This window comes from Bos indicus, chromosome 13 (genome assembly GCF_029378745.1).
Source record: "Bos indicus isolate NIAB-ARS_2022 breed Sahiwal x Tharparkar chromosome 13, NIAB-ARS_B.indTharparkar_mat_pri_1.0, whole genome shotgun sequence".
Classification (NCBI taxonomy): Eukaryota; Metazoa; Chordata; class Mammalia; order Artiodactyla; family Bovidae; genus Bos; species Bos indicus.
Window position 1 is genome coordinate 57,980,008 of NC_091772.1, and position 22,769 is coordinate 58,002,776.

General features: G+C 42.5%; 1 protein-coding gene across 2 annotated transcripts in view; it reads right to left on the reverse strand.

Annotated features, from left to right (window-relative positions):
• VAPB (VAMP associated protein B and C) overlaps window positions 1–22,769 on the reverse strand; it is a 52,923-nt gene that overhangs the window by 24,455 nt on the left and 5,699 nt on the right. The window contains exons 1-2 of one of the 2 annotated variants that reach the window (XM_019972130.2): window positions 6,144–6,497; window positions 3,650–3,802 (exon numbers count right to left, since the gene is read on the reverse strand). In XM_019972130.2, coding sequence (XP_019827689.1) covers window positions 3,650–3,802; window positions 6,144–6,207 — 217 coding nt within the window. In that variant the 5' untranslated portion in view covers window positions 6,208–6,497. Of the gene's footprint in view, window positions 1–3,649; window positions 3,803–6,143; window positions 6,498–22,769 lie in introns of those variants that run through there. The other variant, XM_019972131.2, reaches the window with a different exon arrangement.

The window sequence follows — 22,769 nt, forward strand, 5'->3', positions numbered from 1 at the left end:
GTTTCCAATTGTAACTTCACCACGCGAGTTTATAACATGGGGATTTGTTCCGTTTAAGGACCCCAGTACGAGACAGAAAGTGCCACTTTCTGAAGAAAATAAAACAGGTCAGAGCCAAGACTTTTGATGCAGAATGTGAGGTCCCGAGGATCAGATTAAGCTGACGGCGGAGAAAAGGTTCACAGGGTACATCTTGAAAGACATCAGACAGCTAGAACGTCTCAGTCCCCCATAAAAACCCGACCTGCAAGCCTTCAAAACCGCAGTCTCTCTGACCAGCTCCAGATACCATCCTCCTCCTCTTCTTTCTCTCCCTGCTTGCTCCCCTTTTCTAAGAATGATTTATAACCTTTCCTAATAGCTATTAGGGTTTTCAGAAATGGGGAAAGAACAACTTCCCTGGACGGTATGCTGCGACGTTCTGTGTAGACAGGGCAACACTGCTAGTTATTTTCAGTTGACCTGATGACCTCCTTTTCATATGTGAAAACCTACCCTAGTGACTTTTCACTATAAACAAATGCATATTACATAAAGAAGAAAAACAAAAATTTCTTGAATTAGAATTAGAAAAATTCCATAAATTAGTTAAATGCATCAAACTGATGTATTTCTAAAAGTGCAATTCAGATATGTACAACCCACCTTCAACAGAAACCAGCCAATCTTTGTCAAAGTTAGTGGAAGAAAATGCAACCCCAGTCTTGTACCACACTTCCAGTTAAAATTCTGCAGCACTAGTAACATGAATACCATTCCCTCCATCTTACGAATGAGAAAACTAGAACCTTCAGAGGTTAGTTTTGGCCAAAGACCGGCCAACAGGCTCAACAGCAGGGATTGGGTTTCCTCTCAGGTTTCTGCACCCAGGTCTCCTCATCTCTGAGTAGAGTGGGTGCAATCCAGCTCAGCCACGCGTGCCCACGGAAGGGAAGCTGGCCTTGAACCCTCTGCACTGCCCACTGCTGGCGTCCTCCTCCTCCTGAGGAGAGGCCCTCCGCTGAAGGAACCGGGAACTCCACGTTCTCACCAGGACGCCATCACCTGGCTGTACTGTAAGAGAACCCTTGAAAAACTACAATGCTTTCTGCCCCCAGACACGGCCGTCTAATAAACAACACAGTGGCCCCTCAGCACACAAAACCCCAGCAAGCGGAGGCTGGCCTCCGGTGCCAACGGGTGAAGCTGTCCCGGAAAGGCAACGGAATCAGGCTTCACCCAGGTGCACCTCAGCACTGAGGCCAACACACACCAAATGAAAACAAAGGGGCCCTTTCTCACGTGTGAGCATAATCTTGTCTCATTAGAAGGAAGGCCTGCAAACACAAGGACATTTTGTTATTCAACTGCTTTTTTTCCCAAGTAAATGATACTCTGAGAGCCAAGGTATTTTGTTTTATATTTACTTGTAAGCGGGGCCATCCCCTGACACTGCTGAGGCAGTTGTTTTGTTCAGTCACTACGTCGTACCCGACTCTGCAACCCCATGGACTGCAGCACGCCAGGCTTCCCTGTCCTTCACCATCTCCTGGAATTTGCTCAAATTCATGTCCACTGATGCCATCCAACCATCTCGTCCTCTGTCGTCCCCTTCTCCTCCTGCCCTCAATCTTTCCCAGCATCAGGGTCTTTTCCAATGAGTCAGCTCTTCACATCAGGCGGCCAAAGTACTGGAGTTGCAGCATCAGTCCTTCCAGTGAATATTCAGGGTTGATTTCCTTTAAGATTGACTGGTGTGACCTCCTTGCTGAGGCAGTTGGTGTCACCAAAGAGTCACTGGATCAGGACAGACACCTGGCTTCCACTACCAGCTCTGCCATCATCACCACGTGCCTCTGGATGATTACCCCACCCCCCACCCCCTGAACCTTTCCTTCTTATCTGCAAAAGGAAGGCCACAACCACAAAATCTTGGTCTTCCTTAGCAGACAATCATAAATCAAAACAAATGCCCAGGGTTAGTTATTACTTTAAAAACCCCTCCTCTGATGGGGGAGGGGTAAATCTTTCTGAAAGAGATACACTTATGCTCACCCTTTCATATTTAATATCAGAAGGCACACCTACACTGTACATCTTCCTGTTGAGACTATTTTATTCAGAAAACGATGTTGCTGCCCCAAATTTACTGTGAAAACTGGGTAAGTCTCATCTACTGACAACTGTGCTTAAATATGTCATGGGCAACGAAATCAAGAGGTAAAAAAGAAGTCAACTTTAAAAAGAGAATAAAAAACATCAGTTGCCCTTGATTTCAACAGAAAAATGCAAACCACATGAATTCAAGGAATGCTGAAATGCCAATATCCTGGGTCCCCCTCCCTGACCAGTGAGCTACAGTGCAGAAGGTTTGGGGACTAGAGCCAGACAAGCAGGATCTACATCTTGGTTTTGTCACCGGCCAGCTTTGTGAGCCTGTGGCCACCGGAGTCGTTCTGGTACAACGGGGTAACAATGCATTCCACACTGGGCAGGTAACAGAAATCACATGAGATAATACGTGTGCAGACCCAGCACATAAGAGATCCTCAGCAAGTGTTGGCTCCCACCCTCCTGATTCCTCCTGGATAATAACCTGATTCGAGAGTCCGAATCAGGTCTTGCAGCCGCAGAGAGAAACACGCAGGGGTACAGCCAGTGTGGGCGCACCCTAATGAGAGAACCCAGAGGATGCAGGGAACAAGTCTACAGAAACCACGAGATAATGAAACACCTTATATCTTTCCAAAGAGGTGAGTCATTTTCTTTCAGGTGTCAAATGAATAGCCAAATGTATCACAATCAAAATCCATCAGGAAAAAAGTCAGCCAGATACCCATTTCAAATGAGGAGTAGCTTCTAATGATGCCTCAGAGCCCTTGGTGACAGTCTCCTGATATTTGAAGGATTAACACACACTCCCCAAGAGCTCCTCCACAAATACAAAAGGCACTGCTGGATCCACAAGTCCTAATGAGCTCAAAGTTTATTCCATTTCTAAAATACATTTAAACTCAAACCCATCGCTTACATCTCCTTAATTCTGAAATCCAATTCTCAGTTTGGGCACTCTACCAGCATCTTTTCAAAAGTTGGACTCTGGAAAATAAATGCACTCTCAGACAGAAGGGGGGAAAAAACCCATCAGACATGCACAAAACTTGCACCCTTGAATACATTCCAATTTCCTCAGCCTTCATCTCCCTTAGCTTTTCACAATCAGTAAAGTGCAGTTACCAATCATTGGAAATGACATGAGCTTAATGTCAGAAATCATTTAGCTTAAATAAGAAAATAACTCCATTTAGCTTTCTCCCACAAAGTAAAATTAAGTTTGTTTAGCCCTTTTTTTATTTATTGCCAAAGGGCAGATTTAATTTCAAGGGAGTGAAAACCCAACTCATTCTCAAGTAAAGTCTGATGTTAGCACTTTAATTTTGCTCTAACTATTGAGGCACAAAGGCTGTAAGCATTAAACTAAAGAGGCATTAATTATGGAAAAACAATAGGTGAGTGCGACCCACCGAGATTCTTAATCAGAGGGTAGGGAGCTGGGGGGAGATGCCTACCATCTTCCTTTGCTATACTGCAAACACAAGCTTGCAGAGACCCCACTGCCTCTAGGGAGCCTTTTTAGCCCACCCTTCAGGCCTTCATTCTCAGAACTTACCAGATACGTTAATCGAGGCCCCTGCATCAATGATCCCACTGTTGGGCCTCACGCAGTACCTACGTGGTGCCGTGGTCTTCACTTTAAAACACACATTTCGATCTGTCGGGTTGCCAAGCTTCAGGTTGGTGGTGACAACATCGGTGAAAGGACCTGCAGAATGAGACAGGGACTGGTTGGGGATTCCATGAGGACCACGCGGATGAAAGACTGATTTATGGTACGGGGTCAGGACAGATGTGGAACGCGGCTGACCCATGATCATTTCATCATGACACACAGGCGAGATGGGCTGAGGCTGACGCACAAACAGTGACAGCTAAAATCCACCACGGTCTCGTCACACCACCAGGCACCTGGCCTAGTGAGTATTCCAGCAGACAGGGTCTCCCTGATACCTCACAACTTTACTGCCAGACAAGAACGCTGAGGCTTGGGAGAACGTACCACTTGCCTAAAATTTTCATGGTAGTTAGTGGTAGTGAGGGTCTGCAACCAGGCAGCCTGAGTCCAAGGCCAGCTCTTAACCTATGCTGAACACTGATTTCCACAGTGACCAGATGAAATCTAACAGAGAGAAGGTGAAGAACGAGACTTGGGTCCAAAATGATGATCAAAGGCAGAGTGCCGAAGGCAGCAGACTTCCAAGTGTTAGTGGTCTGCAAACAATAACCCCCAGCACACACAATACAGTGATGCTACAGCAAGGTCAGAGTCCTGTGGGGCAGCCCACACCTACAACAGTGCATTCGCTTTTAACTACCCAGGGTATTGGAAGACTGAAACAAAGCTCGGTGCCCTAAGGGTATTTTTTATTATTATTTATTCATTTTCTACTTTATTAGATTTTTTAATTAAAAAAGTAAAACATGCTTCTCAAAACAAGCCAAACAATAATAAAAGATGTATAAAGAGGAAGTTAATAAGCTTTCCCCTGTCCCTTGAGGTAACTAATATTAACACTGTGGGAGATCCATCCACAGCATCTGTGCTTACACAAACTGTACATGCATACATGAGTGTGTGTGGGGGGGGGTAACAAAAATGGGATCATACTACTCACATTACTCTGAAACTTCTCTGAAACCTGACCCGTAAGGTTTATAAAGGAGTCAGGTGGGAGGGTTGAACTATAATGTCTCTTAGGTCCTTTTCAACCCCTTTTCAAATTTACATCTTTTCACTGTGTACAGCAAAGGTGTCTTTGTGCGTCTTCCAGGCAAGCTCTTTACTCCTATCTTTACGTTCACAGGGAATTCAGAGATGGGGTAGGGAGGTATATGTGCCCCTGTGCTCACAAACTAAGAAATACATAGTTGGTTCATCTGCTCTGTAAGAAGATCCGCAACACAGATATTTACATCTGTGCCTCGAACATTTTTCAGTGAGACTCTGAGCTTCTGAGGGCAAGAATGATACCGTACCAGTTCTCACATCTCCGACACAGTGCCCGGCATCTAGTGAAGGGATGGGGGCAGGGGTTGAGAGATTGAGATTGACTGACTGAGAGTCCTTCACCAAGGAGGAAACTACCTCGTGGATTACCACCAGCAAAATTAAAATCTCAGGCTGCTTTCTCGCCTCTGGAGGTACTCCGGGTATGAAAAATCAATCTGATATGGGCTTAACAAATATAAATTAAGAAATCAATAACGGTGAAAAGAAAGAAAGGAAAAGAGACTCAATTCCAAAATAAAATAAACTACAGCCAGTTCTGCTAGAAAGCTTATTTTGAAAATGTGAATCTGTTTCAATGTGATTGATGTGCATATTAGGGGGACAATCTGAGCATAAAATGAATTTCACATTTGCTTATGTGTGATTTGTCTGCAAGAAACGCTAAATGATCACAGAAAACAACATCCAGCTGAACTGAATGGCAGAGAGATACAGAAAACACACAAGTGCACACATCTCCATCACTACCAGCTATGCGGGCTCACCCCGCGGCCCTCACAAACTGTCACCCTTCCAGCGACCACTTCCACGGGCAAACGTCAGCTTTTCATGGTAAAGTATCATATTTATTACAGTATTTATCTATTTCTGAGCCATTTAATGTGTGCTAAACTGTGCTTCTGCTTATATTAGGTTCCCATCTTTATGTGTGTCTCTGACCAACAAAGCTTTTGAGTGTTACGCATCTAACCTTGTTCCTTCCTCTTAAGTCTTATGGTCTTTTGTGCTATTTTGTACAGGATGGCGATTTTTAGGAATGCATATATCATGTTATAGCAGGAACTACCATACTACTGGATTATCTATAGTTTTGTAGTTACTTACACTAAAAGCTACTTCCATTCTTTGAGCAATGACACCTTCAAGAATGAAATGGCTAGGGAATTTCCCAGTGGTTCAGTGGTTAAGACTCCAGACTTTCACTGCTGAGGGTGATAGTTCAATCCCTGGTTGGGGAACTAAGACCCTACAAGCCACGTGGCGAGTAAAAAAATAAAAAATGAAATGCCTAATAACAATTTCTCCATTTGCTTACCTTTCCCATAAGCCTTGCCTTTGACCCTCCGGCAGCCAAACTGGAAGCCACGAGAGGGGGGCATTCTCCAGGTCCAATTGTGGCCAGACGTGGGGCGTTCCGTCTCCCCTACTGACTCCACCACACAAAGCCTCTCCCTACAAGCTACGTCACCCCCTTACTGAGGGTGGGCACCCTGTGGCTCCAGGGGATTTGCAGCTACAGTGAGGGAAAGCCAGGTGCTGACCATGCTTCATCCTTGGATCAAGTTGTTGGCCTCCAGGGAGAAACAGGACACTTGGTGCTGAAGGCAGCACCTTTATGCGGGATTATCCAGGGCTCCACCCTTTTCTAATCCCCAACACACGCAGTCTGGCTCAGAATGAAGATGGAGGAAGTTTTCTCCCAGTAAGTCTCTGCTTGAAATGGTATCACTTCAGCAATGGTAAAAAAAAAAAAAACAAAACAAAAACCAAACCAAACACAACTCTGGTTTCCTGGAGTCAAAGCTATTAAACAAGCACACAAACACAGCTCAGACCTACACGGGCACGATCACCATGTACATACATTCTTTGGCCCTCACATAAAAAGGGCCCACTACAAGAACTCCACATAAGCATAGCTCCAGCTCTAATGGCCCCACACTGCTTGGGGGGAAAGGAGGAGAAAACAGATTGAAAAAATGTAGACATCTGAAAAAAGGTGAGCTTCCAAATACAAAGCCTACGGGGGAACAGTACTCTCATTGACAATTTGAATGTGATTCATAATCCACCAGGCCTTAAAGCTTTCTAGATACAAGCTGAAATCTGTTCATTTCAACAAAATTCTGCCTCAAGAACATGGAAGCATCTTCAGATCAGAATGCCAAGAATTCATAAGAGCCCACAAATCCACATCCACCACCCCACCCTGCCAAAAAAACAGCTTTTTCTAAGGTGGTTTGAAGTATACTAAGCAGAAAACAGGGATTTGGTGAGATTTCACTGTGATGAAATTAAGAATACTCGTTTCCAACTCAGTTTCTCCTGTCCCTTCCTCCTCCTGCTGCCTCATAAATCAGAGTCAGGGATAAATTTAAGTGCATTTATCCTTTGCAGTGACCTTTTCTTCTAGGTAGTCCACAAAAATTAAGCAAATTTAACTGTGGACACTAATCTGCTTCTGGAAACTCCACTGGTTAACCTATTACACAGCAATCTAAATAATATTTTAACCTATATGATTCATTTAAAAGATAGTCTAAACTATTAAAAAACAAACATTATTTGCAATAAATAAGCAGAATAAATAAATATCTCAGATTTCTCCCTCAACAAAAGTATTAGAGACTTCTTGGGCTTATGTAGGCCTTTTTTTAAAAAAAATCTAGAGGAAACAATACTAAAAATATAGGCAAGTGAACAACGTCACTGATAAAACAGCAAAGTCTAATGTGAAAAAATCAAGACATTCTGTAAAAACAGGCCAACCCTTCAACCCACCCTCCAGACAATTCAAGAATTTTACTGAAAACAAATTCTATTTGATTTGAGTAACTACAGGAAATAAACTATGTTAGTGTTCTCCTTTTCTCTTGTATTAATGAATTAGAATATACAAAAATCCCAATAAAAATGATGTAAAAGCTCGTAAGCATCATTCAGATTTTTACTAGTCATTTTCCTTTCATAAAACTGCCATTTCCATTAAAGCATTATGTAAAAATGGGATTTTACTATACCAACATGGGTGTTTATCTCCAATGAACTCAAACACTGGTTATGCAGTACAGTCAATTTTACAAATGAAATATTCACAAACTAGACTTTCTTCTTTTAAGAGATGAAAAAATGATTTGGTATCTCTAGAACTGCAGCACACTCATTTAATCATTTTTCTTTCTAATCTTCTAGTCTTTCAGACAGTTATGCAGATATTTTAAGAACATCTAAAATGTGAAATAGGAGGTCCCCCAAAATGAAACAACATGAGTTTGAGAGAAATTAGGAATATTCCTTCGAGTCCTAATTTTTTTTCTTTTCAGCCATTTGAATAATGTTCTTTATGCCCTATATTATGCATATTCATCTGTGAAAATGCTTGTGAGTTTGATAGATGCTCATGAATAGCATTAACTAACTTGAATTCAAATTCCATAACATGCTTTAAAATGTATTAAGATAAAACTAAGCACAGTATAAACCATTTCCTCACTCAGGTTCAGCTTATTGTCATTTGAAAGTGTATATTTTAAGACATGAAGATCTAGAATTGTCCTGTCTTAGAAAGTAAATAATAGAATGTCAGCAGAAATATGCACAGCATTAAAACTAAAAGCAGAAACAGTGAATCTTTCAGTCTTCCTTACAGAAATGGAGCCTCATAATTATAAAGCTTTGGTTTTAAAGATCAAGGAAACACAGTCACAAGCCAGCAAACTCCTCAACAGCATGACGTCAGACCTCAGGTAGTGGCAATTTCATTAAAAAATGGCTGGATAAACGTATCAATCAAGAAACACAAGAGCACTTTGTGGAAAAAATATTCCATTAAATCTTGAAAGATTTTACCAATATATGCATGGTTTAAGTACTTCCTTTCTGTGACCATTCACTCCAAGATCCATGGAAGAAAAGACTGTAACAAAACTCTTCCTTTCAGAAAGAGGAAACAACCATTTTCATAAAAGAATGACCTAAGCATTCAGGTCCCAATGACTTTTCTAAAGGTAACAGCGGAAACGCCAAGTGAACTCAAAACTCAATCTTGACCTTACTTATCTTTGTAACTTTAAGCAGATCATATCACCCCACATGTAAAGCGCAGGACATAATTTAAGGGGTACTACTTTTACTTAGCAATTCAACTAGAAAATAAAGACAGATAGACAGACAGACAGACACACACACACACAATTATAAAACCTCTAGAAGATAACATAAGAAAATCCAGGTACCTTGGGTTTGACATGACTTTTCAAAAGATACAACATGGAAGGCACAATCCATGAAAGAAGTAATTAATAAGCTGGACTTCATTAAAATTAAAAAGATTTGCTCTGCAATGGATACTGTTAAGGAGAATGAGAAGACAAACAAGCCAAATACTAGGAGAAAATATCTGCAAAAGACATACTTAATAAAGAATTGTCACCCAAAATATATAAAGAACTCTTAAAATTCAACAATAAGAAAATGAACAACCGAACTTTTAAAAACAATGGGCAAAAGATCTGGACACCTCAGCAAAGAAGATATACAGAAGGAAATTAAGATCTACAGATAGAAAAAAATATAGAAATGAAAAGATGCTCAACATATGTCATTAAGAAACTGCCAATTAAAACAACACATGAGATACCAATACATACTTATCAGTGGCCAAAATTTAAAACACTTACAGCATCAAAGGCTGGCAAGGATGTAGAGCAACAGTTTTCATTCCTCACTGCTGCAAATTCAAACCTCTGGAAGACAGTCTGACTGTATTTAAAACACACACACACACACAAACTCAATATACTCTCTTACTACACAATCCAGCAATCACACTCCTTGGTATTCACCCATGGGAGCAGAAAACCCACATGCACACAAAAACATGCACACAGATGTTGACAGCAACTTTATTTATACTGCCAAAACCTGAGAGCACCAAGATGTCCTTTAGCAGGTAAATAAGCTGTGGGACATACAGACCACGGAGTATCATTTCACACTAAGATGAGCTATCACACCACGAAAATTCAGACCCAGATGAGTCTTAAATGCACATTACTCAGTTAAGGAAGCCAATCTGAAAAGACTATACCCTACATAATTTCAATTATATAACATTCTGGAAAAGGCAAAACTATGGAGATAGCAGTTTGCAGGGCTTATGAAGGAATGGAGGGATAAACAGACCAAGGACAGAGGGTGGTCAGGGCAGTGAAACTATTCTGTGTGATACTACAATGGTGGATGAGTGTTATTACACATTTGTCAAAGCCCGCGGGATGTACACCACCAAGGCTGACCCCCGACTTAGACCGTGGACTTTGGGTGACAAGGACATGTCAGTGCAGGTGTATCAGCTGTAGCACCATTCTGGTGCTGGATGCCGACAGCGGAGGAAGCTGTGCGTGCGTGGGGCCAGGCGCAACTCTGTGCTAAGTTTGCTGTCAACCTAAAACTGATCTTAAAAAATAAAGCTTTCCACCCTGCCAAAAAAAAAAAAAAAGAAGCACCCTCAACATCTCAGATATTAAGTATCACTGATTTTTAACAGACATTATGTAGATATAATTGGATAAAGATAAATGAACAAAGATGCTGCGTTTTGCTTTTCCTTTTCTGGAGTTCATGAAAAATTCTGGTGTTGCAAATAAATATTCTTCCTATGTAATATGTCTCCTGATGTAGCTACGATACTTTGAAACTCAAACTGTGTGTTACCAAGGAAGTTATATACCAATTTGATATATTATCTATCAGGTCTCAGCTTTCCAAATATAAACTTAAGAGTTATTAGTTCCACACCAGTTTTTTTCACACTGCATAAAAAGAGCTATATTATTTTATACTCTTGCAAACACAATTGAGGTACATCATCTCTCTTTTCTTCAACCCTCCCAAAAAACATGTTACCATATTTCACTTCAACTCTGAAAAGATTACCTTCTGGGAAGGTAATAATCTGTCTCCAGAAGCCTAGGACTCATGATGGATTTTGTTAAGACAATGAAATTATGTTTGAGGTTTTAATACAACAGACTCTGTGTATGGGAAAATACATTAAAATGGGGGAAATGGACACTCTAAAGTAAAAACTGGCTGGATATCTTACAGATGTCTTCAAAACTGATCCTTTGACAGTCTGTTTTCATTAAATGTGTCCTACTGCCTCCTGCCCTCCCAACCTACCTGCAGTGCACCAGCCTTCTCATTATTCTTCTTGTTTAGGTTAGGCTTCCGCTTTCAGAATGTAAACTGCCTGAACAGAGAGACTTTTCTTGTTCACTCCTGATCACAGGTTTCCAGAGCATTTCCAGACGTAGCATGGATGCTCAATAAATGTGCTGGAAAATGAGTGAATGGCCATGCCACACTTCCATCTGTTTTAAACAAGGCTTTCTCTCTTCCTGAACCCTCCCCCCTGGAGGCACCACCAGGCTCTGGGTGAATCAATACTGAGCTAGCTACAGCTCCCTCTGCAGGATTAGTCCCCTTTTCATCTTCTGCACAGGACTCAGAATCAACTTGACAGTTCACGTGTTCCTTTCCTGACTGCTTCCCACCTGGAGTGAACCTCCACACAATTCAGCACTGGATGTCCAAAGCCTAAAACCGCGCATACCACACACATAGTAATGGGCTCACTAAGTGTGTGCAGCCTGAATGGATACCAGGTTTCCTCAGAGGCAACCCAACTCATTCTGACACGTTTCCTGTAAAAGAATGCCTCATCAGTAACTTCGCTCTGCAATCATGATATATTTGGGCTGACCATACACAGGTTGAAGGTACTATTAATAAAAATGGTCACTTGTGTCAATAAGGCTTTTGTCACTATTATTCTATGATAATTTTGTTTAAAGTTGTCCCTCTAAAAAATGAAAAACAGATTTCATAGTAACAGATATCCAAAGAGGGTAAACTCTTAAATAACCATGAACTCAAGAGTAACAACACTGGGAGATTTTTTTTTAATCTGTTTTCTTGATTTAAGTCTTAGCTCACACATTAATTCAATGTTTTACAAACAAAAATAAAGCTTTGCAATTAATGTGCCTTTACTGGCAGACACTGGATTCCAACACTTCAGCAGAAAGCCTTATTATATATCTCTGATTCTGAAAGTACCACAAATAAAAAGAACCCGACACACACACATAACTTTCCTAAAGAAATCTCAGAATGCAAAGTGTTCTAAATTAATAGAGCAACCAACCCACCTGATATCCCTGGGAGAGAGCCAGCTATTGAGAAGCATCACACCCATTATTATAGCAAGAGAAATCAAAACCCAAGAATATTCACTAATGATCTAGACACTGGCTTGATTGAAAAAGACTATACCAACATTTAAGGCTGCTTATTCAACTCACTAGTTTCCTAGCTCCTCTGGAGCAAAAAGAAATAAAATTCAGTCTCCCATCAACTCCATGGGTGGGAAACTACCACATAAGGCACCCTGCTGTAGTGTAAGGACTCAGTGGATCAAAGTACTATGGAAGCTTAAGGACAGGCTCAGGAAAGCTCCCTGCGAAAGACAAAAAGCTGGGCAGCAAGGAACAACCGCCTAACAAGCGGAAGGATATTTGGAGCCTATGTTAACAGACAAGCAAGAATTCAGAACATATAAATAACTCTTATTAAGAACAAATGTGTCAAATTCTTATGAAAGAATTCTACACAACAATTGAAAAGAATGAAGTAGATCTGGTCTTAAAAACATGGTAAGTGATACAAACACCATAATACCACATTAGGTAAAACAAGAAAAAAAAAAAAAAAAAGGAAATAGTTCACACTAAATTCCTCTGAAAAGTAAAGAAGAGAGGAGCATGAACGGGCAGATGTGGAGGGCAGACATGTCTTCAAATTCTTGGTGAACCTTATTCATTAAAGAAAAACTTCAAAACATTTAGTTATTTTGTATTTAGATGTTTATTACATGATCTGTATTTTTCTGTAATTGTATTTTTTCCACATGAAAAGAGCTATAGTTTATGTAAGATCCAGACAATATTCTGAGAGAATTTTCTTCTTGCCTAGAATGCTCTCTGTATATATAAAAATACTAGAATCCTGAATTGTGGAGTTTCTTGAAAACCTATATATATACACACACACAGACATACACATCAATAGCCATTCTTATGTTATTTTTATAAAAATCAAGGTAATTATTTAAAACATGTTTAGAGTAGCAGTGGTCTCAATTCAAGACAAAAACCCAAACCCCAAATTCTTACAAAATCTATTGTAAAAACCTTGAAGACTATAATAAGCCTTTGCTGCTGCTGCTGCTGCTGCTAAGTCACTTCAGTCATGTCCGACTCTGTGCGACCCCACAGACGGCAGCCCACCAGGCTCCGCCATCCCTGGGATTCTCCAGGCAAGAACGCTGGAGTGGGTTGCCATTTCCTTCTCCAATGCATGAAAGTGAAAAGTGAAAGTTAAGTCGCTCAGTCGTGTCCAACTCTTAGTGACCCCATGGACTGCAGCCTACCAGGCTCCTCCATCCATGGGATTCTCCAGGCAAGAGTATTGGAGTGGGGTGCCATTGCCTTCTCCGATAATAAGCCTTTACGCACCTAGAAATAAGACTAGAAGCCTTTACACACCTAGAGATAAATTCTATGACTATTTTTGTTAATGCAACACCTCTTTTCTAAACAGGAAAATGGCAGAACGTTTATGTAAGAGCTGAAGTTTTGTACATTTCATCAATACACAGCACTAAGACATATTATGGTACACCAATAAAGATTATTTTAAGGTGATGGCACACATGTCTAGTGTGAATTTTATATCAGTTCTAAAAAGATCTTAGACTCAATTTTTTTCAATGCAGAATCTTTTGTCCCACTAACAAAACATCTAGTAATTTTTCTCTATTTAAAAGATAAAAATTTGTGATTTAGAGAGATCATGAAAATAAACAAAAAGGTAAGCAATACTCTACTAAATTAAAATTCTACTTAAATATGAGGGGCAAAACATGACATTTTTTCCACACAAAGCAGGAAGAATCAAGACAGAATTATGCCCAAATGAGAGAGACATGCGTGATTAGAGAGCAAGGGGTCCCAATTTCTCACGGTCATGGTTGTGGCTGTAACTTGACTGAGTTATAAATTAACAGTTCAAGTCAAGTGCTGAGAGTCAGTATCAGCGGAAGTAAAAACTTCCCCAAAATGTTCAATCTTTAATGGAGACGACAGACAGCATACAAACAGCCGCCACACCAAAATCAACACATCCCAAATCACAGCAGACACACAGAGGCGAGAAGCACACGCACACTTAGCATTCTGCACCTCTATGGTCTAGCGTGAGTTTTCAATTTGTGAACAATGAGAAATAGCAGAATTCGGTTTATCAGTTAGTATGTAATCTGCTTTGGTTTCCTTTTCAACAGAGAATCTAAGTGGCTACACCAGTGAAAAGAGATCAGCAGCTTCTTAAATTCAACAAGAGGCCAGGGAAAAAGGCTATGAGACTTGGATGAAAAATATCTTCTATTTTCCTCCTTCTCTGCCTTTGGAAATCATATTCATTCTTCAAAGTTTTGCTCAAATGCATTCTCTTTTGAAAAGGCTTACCTAATCTCTCAGTTGGAAAAAATTATTCCTTCCTATACTGTGTTCTAACAATAAGCTGATGATGACCAAATTTATATCCTGACCCTCTCCACTGGTGTCCACTTGTGGCTGTAATAAGCATCTTAAGTTTATCATGGCCAAGCAGCAGAGCCCAATTCCCCTCACCCAAACACACTGCTTCCCATCTCAGGAAAAAGAAACCGCCATTCACCAAAAAGCTTGGGCCAAAAGCAGTTACCTTACTTCCCCTCCCATTCCACATTTAATCCTTCAGCCAGCTCTACCTTCAAAAGAGATTTGGAATCTGAGCACTTCTCATCCCATTCTCTTAATTGTCACCATGCTGGTCCAAGCCACAGTCTGTTGGCCTGGGTTAGGGACAACTTATGGATGATGTATGGGTGGACAGATTATTGGATAACTGTGTGGAGGGTGGATGGGTGGATGGATAATGGGTAAGTGTAGCAGCCTCATGGCTTCCACACACACCAACCACACATCTAAATAGCCTACTTTCCCCACACCAGCCATGGTCTTTTAAAAAGACTCTTGCTTAGAATCCTCCATGGTTTTCCAGCTCAGAACAAAATCCAAAGTCCCTCCCATGGCCTGTCTACCGGGAAGGTGCCACCTTCCTCTCTGAGCCCACCGCTCCTCTGCAGGCATAATGTCTCTGCTGCTCCTTGAACACACCAAGCTTATCGCCACCTAGGGCCTTGCATTTGTCCTTTCCTCTCTCTTGAATGTTCTTCCCCCAAAATGTGTGCACAGCTTGCACTCATTTTACACAGGTCTCAGTTCCAATACTGTATTGCCTTCTCAGAAACTTGGCCTTCTCCGATTGCCCTCTTTATAACAGAACCCACTTCCAAACCCCTTTAAACTTCATCCACCATCCTCTCAACCCCATTTAGCACCTACCATTATCTCAAAGCATAGTCTACATATTTCCCCTTCTCTTATCTAGTGCCCATCTCCCCCACTAGAAGATGAGCTCCATAAGGCAAAGGTCTTGTCAGTTCTTTCATCTCAGTCTCTCAAGCATCCAGAACAACATTCAGCACAGTGCAGGCATTCAATGAGTAACTGATGACGGCACAGTCCAGGTACTGTGCTAGGCCCTCAAGCTCAGAGACGACACTGCTCTCCTGCCCAGAACCCTGAAGAGACAGGGTCAATACACTTGGACAGCCGTCCCAGGACCCAGCCAGAACTAAAGAACAAGAATCTCTGGGACTGAGGCTCTGGAATGATCTATCTTGAAAACAAAATTATCAAACGATAGTGACGTTAGTTAACACTTAACAGGTCTATTCTAAGCACTTTATGTGCATCAACTCACTTAATCCTTCCAACATACCCAGAAGTGAAGAATTTGAGGCATGGAGACATTGAATATTTTATCCTAGATTTTCAGGTGGTAGATCCAGCAGTCACATCCAGGCAGTCTGGCCCAAGAATTCACACTCTCAACTGCTGTGTGGTACTCGACCTCTCACTGCACAGAACACCATGTGGAAGTTAACATGTAAAGTGTTGTATAAACACAGGAGGGTGCGGGGGCGGGGAGCTGAACACTGAGGGTAAATCCCAGAGTTTGAAAAGATGAAGGAACACACTTTCTGAGTTGAAGGAAAAGTGTTGGTGTGAGCACGGTGTGGGGTGATCAAAGCACAAGGGGGCCTTGGAAAAGGAGGCCACGTGGCTACAGCAGGAGGGGTCTGAGCGGAGGGAGTGAAAGGAGAAATGGGGCGAGGGGCGATCACATCTGCTATGCTTTTTAACACCTTATAGTTTAAAAATAAGCTATAAAACCTCATACCTATACAAGTCTGGCAGTGAGCTCTACAAGAGAAAATGAAAGGAAGAAAATTAAAAGTGACTCTAGGAAGGCAGGTACGATGAAGGAAAACGGGCTTTCTCTTCTCTTCACGGGCTCTAAACAGTATCCACTGCCTCTGCCAGCCTCCGGGGGAACCCAGATGTAAGAGGAGACGTACTCACACAAGTCTGTGTGTGTCTGAGTGTTTGAACATTTCAGGTGTTTAAAATGGAGAATAAAAGCTGAGACTGTTTTAAAAATAAAAAAAAGCATGGCCCAATTTGAAAGCCTGTGATGCTGGCCTAAGAATTCTGCTAACCTGTAGGGTTGAGGGAGCCAAAAAATGTTTTCAAGTTTAGAAAAATAACTCTATCAAGTGTACGCAGGGTGGCCTGAAGGGTCAGGGAAGGAGAGGGTATATTAGAGCCAGACGGGGCACATGGGGCAATAATCCTGCACTCAGGATATGGCAGTGGGGAGAAGCGGAAGCAAAGGGGTACAGGAGACACTGCTGAAGACAGTGACTGACAAGATGCGAGTGGGATGGGAAGAGGGGGCAGTGGAAGACGGGTTTAGGATTCCTGGCTTACCCGCGTGGGTTCAGGGGCCAGTCCCAAGACAGGGAAGGCACATTTGAGAGTGTAAGTCAGGAACGCAGTGTGGAATACAGCGAGTCCTGATGTACTTTCATGACAACCAACAGGCAGGAATGTCCAGCAGGCAGAAAGCCTCGAGACCAAGATATGCTTGGAGATACAGACTTGGAAGTTTTCTGTGTAGCGGTGAGAGTTGAAAGGACTGTGAATGAGATAACATACAAAGAGTGCTTAAATGGAGAAGATGGAGAACAGAAGCTTGGGAAATGTCAACATCCAGTAACCATGATCAAAGGCTAGGGAGTTCACCAAAAAAGTCAAAGGTGAAAGTCACAAAGAGAAAATGGGTGAATTGAGAAGGGCTTCAGTGGAACATAAGGTATGAGAACTGAAAGGAAACTAGATGTAAACCACTCACTGAAATTCACTGCTTCCAAAAATTTAGTTGTGATATAAGACTGGGCATTTGCTTAAGCGGGGGAAGATCTGGAGGAAGGTAGTTTCTTTTCAGGAAGGAGAAACTTAAGCATGTTTGTAGGCACTGGGAAAGCATCAAGCAGAACAGAAATCTGAGGCACCAGGAGGAGGCTGACTAATGGAGCGAGACACCACAGGGATGAAAAAGGGATGGAGAGATGCACACTGCGTGAGAGGTGGTGCTGAGTCTCTGAAACAGGAGGGGAGGATGGTGGGAACATACGTTTGTAGAAGAGAAAGAAGTGACCAACCCTAGGTAGAATATCTTAATACTGAATGTCAGCTGCACACAGCAGCCTTGTTGATGGGTTCCACCATCCCTTTCCACAGAAAGCTGTCTTTTTTTTTTCCCCTCTTTACCCTTCTCGACACTCTCAGACCTGGACATTGACTCCCTGGAACGTGCCAAGCGCCGTGCATCACGCTGAGCACTGGGATCAGGGGTAAAGAAAACCGTCCAAGAGGGCAAAGGCATTGCTGGTTAGTGGGGAAGGAAAGCAAGTAACCAAACACAGCTGACTGTGCAGGGGCACAGGCATGGTGTATGTGGACAGTGTCAGGAAAACGACCGCAAAGACGTGGAGGAGGGAGCAGTGGGACAGGCAGAGAGGTGAACGCAGGAGCTCTGGGACTGGAGGAAGCAAAGGCCAGAGCGCAGGCACGAGGCAGGTGGCGCCGGGGAGATCAAGGGCACAAACGATTTCCCAGGCGTTGTTAGAGAATGCAAATTTTATTCTTTTGGCAATGGGCGTACAAAAATTTAAGATTTTTAAGAAAGCAAGAGAGAAGCTAAGATTGGCCCATCTGAAAGTGCCATCAGTATGGAGACAAGCCTAAGGACTGGGACGGGAAGACCAGGTAAGAAACAATTACAGTCATCCACGGAAAGGAGGCATCACGGAGGGGACAAGAAGGACAGGACAGACCTGAATGCCGGGTTCAGAGGGAGCTGCTCGACTGTGTGCATGTGGATACCACTCAGGGAGGTACGTGTCAGAAAAGGAGGTCCAAAGGAAAAAGGAAAAGGGAGTGGGGAAGAAGACATTTTGGGGCGTGTGGCACGTAAAGTACCTGCAGCCCACATCTGAGCTTGGGTCAGCCCTAGGATCACTCTAAACGCTGGAAGAAGCCAAGGGAACTGGCGGAAGAGACAGGGCGACTGGGTGGGGCGCTGAGAGGAGAAGAGGAACAAGAGCCGGGGCTGGAAAACCTGCGCCCCTCAGCACCATCCTCAGGGCTCCTTAAGGAGCAGGCGGAAACGGCCAGAGGAGGGGGAGAAAGCCGAAAGGTGGTGCGTGAGGAGGTGAAGGGAAGAGCGTCGAGTCCCGCGCCATCACAGAGGCCAAATGCTCCAAAGAGTACTGTACATGTGAGGTAAATAATAAAATAAAATAACAGATGTAGTAACGAGGCAGTGAAGTGCCCAGGTGACGACTCAGGAGTAAAGCTTGCTAGCACATACGCTCCTCCTGGAAGGAAGGAGCGAGGAGAGCAAGCCCACCTGAGAACACAGTTAACTCCTGTCTGAAAGTGGACAGGGAAATATTCAGATGTTTACTGAAGAGGACTAATTGCCAAAGTTGGGCATGTATGCCTAGAGTTAGGCACGTAAAAGAAAAAAAATAAAATAAAATAGTCTTGTTATGAAGGGCACTGAAGGCATAATTCATTAAAAAAAAATTTTTTTTTTAAAGAATAAAATAAAGAGACCCAGGTAAACTGACTGAGTTTTCTCTGGACTGCTCCAGATGACCTCTCCCATCTTTTCCACTTCTGTCATTCTCTGGGCAAGACGAGAGGTTAACCAGGCAGGCACTGTAAACTGTCACCCCCCTGCGCCCAAAACTCCATGAGAAGTTCTGAATGACTGGACTCTCCAAGGAGTGATTCAGGACTTTGCTTCGTTCAATTAGTAAAGCAGTGTCTGACTTTTAAAAGGTCAAAAAGCACGAATTTGGATTTTCAGAGCAGTCCATCAAGATACATTAATATGCCAACAAATCAATTCAACCAAGAAAATGAGAATTCAAATAAGCCTCCACAAGGACAAACCTTTGGTTTTTCAGCAAATCCTTCTTTTTATTCTTTATGTATGCGTCCATTTCAAATGGTCAAGCCAAACACTGAAAAGATGACCTAGTCCAGGGCTATATCCCTTCTTTGGGGTTACTATTAAATAGCAGAAGACAAGAACATATCCTATAGTTACCACCGGGGAAAACTGCAGAAACAAAACCTATAGGGGCCTGCAGTCTACAGCATGGAAGACAAAGCCATCATAAATAAAGCACAAGGAGCAGATGCCATAAACATGCACAGGGTACCCGGGTTGTACAGTTTGAGGTGATGCAGAAAACACTGGAGCTGGATAAGAATATCCAAGAATACTCAGGAAAAGTTACTAGAGTACAGTGAGCTTTTCAACAGGAACAAGACGGCTCATTAATTAAAGATCTGACACCCCACTAGTGCAAAGCACTGGTCGGTACTAAGAGAAATACAAACCCCAGTTTCTGCCCTCAGGGGGCTTTCCATCTTTCTTCTTCAACTAAAACAAATTTTAATAGCATGTTCTCAAGACTGGAGCTGGAAGGAACTCCAAGCGGCCTTGGGGTCAAGCTTCCTCATCCAACAGGAGAGGGAATCAAAGCTGGCTGGGGAGTGACAGCGGGGGCAGGAGCACAAGATGCCCTTTGTAATACAAGCACACAAGCAAGTTCTGCATTCCGCCAAGTGCCAGTCCAGTTCCTCTCATCTCTGAAACGCAGAGGATGATAATCCTGGCTGTTTTCCTAGATCTGAAGTGCTGGTGATGGGGCTTGGAACATTTAGGACTCTAAAGGCTGGAGAGTGCTCAGAGAGTGGAGAAGCACAGAAAACTGACCTAGGTACCCTTCCTTTCCTTCCCCTTTCCCCATTATACTATAAATGTTGAGTGAAATGTGACTAAAAGGCAAAACAGTACCCAATCAGCCTGCATTGTTTGTGATGACAAGCACTGAGGCAAGAGGGCATGTGAGGAGTGAGGAAGAAGGGAAGGTATGTGATAATATCAGCACGTAATTTTCAACATTAGTATAAAAATGACATAATCAGAAGTTACTGAGTTAGGATGAAAAGTTCTTAGGGGAAACAGAATTAGTACAATTACTTTTTTTTAATCAGTCACTCCAACACTCCAGAACAACACTGGAGTCTGCTTCATGGAAGCAGTGACAAGGAAGCCATTACCAGATTACACTGACAATTAAGCATTTTTTCCTTCATTTTTATATTTCATTTGTCTTTCAGCGCTCTTTCTCCATTCCCCGGGTCCTATTTCCAGTCCTCCTTTCATCTTCCTAGCAAGGTAATAAATACCAAAGTCCTGGGCCTTCCTCCTGAGCCACACTCCCACTCACTTTTTAAGAGGAGCAACACAGTCAATGGAATGATAAACAGGGGCTCTGCAGTCAGACAGATCTTGGTTCAAATCCACGTCTAATTCAGGTTACGAACCTGAGAATTGTAACTATCTTACTTCCTAGTCCTGTTTTAAGAATAACTGAGCATTTACTTACAGGAGCCTGGACATTTTAGGGCCAGGACTCCACTCCAGCCCCCACCCCAGGGCCTGGCCCACAGGAAGCTTTTGGGATGTGGCAACCAGACCAGTCCCGAATCACAACCACGTTATATTCCATCTGACAAGAGGGGCTCCTCTGTCAGTGAGGAACACCTCAAAGCCTGAGCTGTGGAAAAAGAAGAAACTCCAAACATTTCCAACTGGACAATCGTCTACTATGCACACAATCACCATACCCCTGCACATCTCATGATTCCTACGAGTGGCTGTCATCATTCAGGGAAGGAAGACTTCCCAAAGCATACCCCCTACAGAATGGAAGAGCACCTTCTAATATTCACTGTGAGTCAGTCTCTTACAGCGTTTGAGAAATCGCTAGTCATCTCAGCCCCACCTGTAAGCTTTGCGGTAGCACCGATGAAGGTCACATTTCAGACATTCTTATCTTTTTTTATTATGTGCATAATATCACATATATTATTATATTATAGTAAAACATAAATCTTTTATGTTGTTTAGTCATTAAGTTGTGTCCGACTCTTTTGCAACTCTGTGGACTGCAGCCTGCCAGGCTCCTTTATCCATGGGATTTCCCAAGCAAGAATACCAGAGTGGGTTGCCACCTCCCCCTCCAGTGACATTCCTATTCCTAATAAACACCCTTTTGAACTCTAAATTCCCACTTTACAGATCTGCAAAAACCTGTGATATCTCTACCTCACACAAGTTTCACCCTATCTTCCAAAGACTCCAGAGCAGATTTGCAGATTACTTGAAAGTTAGTGTGTTCTAAACATACAGAATCATTAAACACCAATGGTTTCTGTTACAAAAAAGAAAAAAAGAAAATTCACAAGGTAAATCAAAGAATGCTTTGGAGTCATCTGTATGGACTTTTTAAAAGAAGAAAGAAATCCCTTCTAAAAATTCCACAAATAGTAACTCTTAATTAACTAATATTCTTAAGAAATTATCCTGACAGCTACTAAGACATCCGTAATGGTTAAAAATTCTCTGCCTTCCTCCCCCGACCCTGTTCACAAGTTCCTTCCAGAGATGATGTGAAAGAAATGGGCTTTGCTGATACACACCTGGGCTAAATCCCTGCACCACTTTTTACCCAGTGGCCCCATCCAGGGGCAGGCCTCCTGACCACTGAGTAACTCATATCACAGAACTGTGCTACAGATTAAACAACAAGATAAAGAACCTAAAGCCTCTACCATTGTCCCCAGGCTTTGTGGACCACCTTCTGGAAATCAACCATTTCTCTTCTAGAAACATTCATTCTTCCCTTCCCTTTCCTCTCATATTGCATAACGGATGGAAGCATCACTACGGCCATTGCTTTAAATTTCGGACCCAAGTAACTGCAGGGAAGTGGTGGTGTTAGTCTAGCACTTAGCCCCTTACAAATATGCCCTCTGTTCTGAGCTCAGCCAGTTTTCTGCTCCTCTCCACTCTCTGAGCATCTTTTAAAGACAGCCCAAGGAACTTGGTTCCTAAAGGTTATAAGCAATTCAAACCTAGATAAATGGCCCACGGGGCCATTATACTGTCTTAAAGCGGTTCAGATGGCAAAGAATCTGCCTGCAATGCAGGAGACCTGGTTTCGAACCCTGAGTGAGGAAGTTCCCCTGGAGAAGGGAATTGCTACCCACTGCAGTATTCTTGCCTGGAGAACTCCTTGGACAGGAGGAGCCTGGTGGGCTACAGTCCATGGGATCGGACAAAGAGTCAGAAACGACTGAGCGACTAACACACACACAAAAAGCACAATCCAAAACACACAGCAGCCTCAACCTCACTCTCCTCCAAAACATATATTTTTCAAGCCCCTCCCAGACAGGTTAAGGCTGAAGGACCTCATTGAAATGCCAACTGTATACTA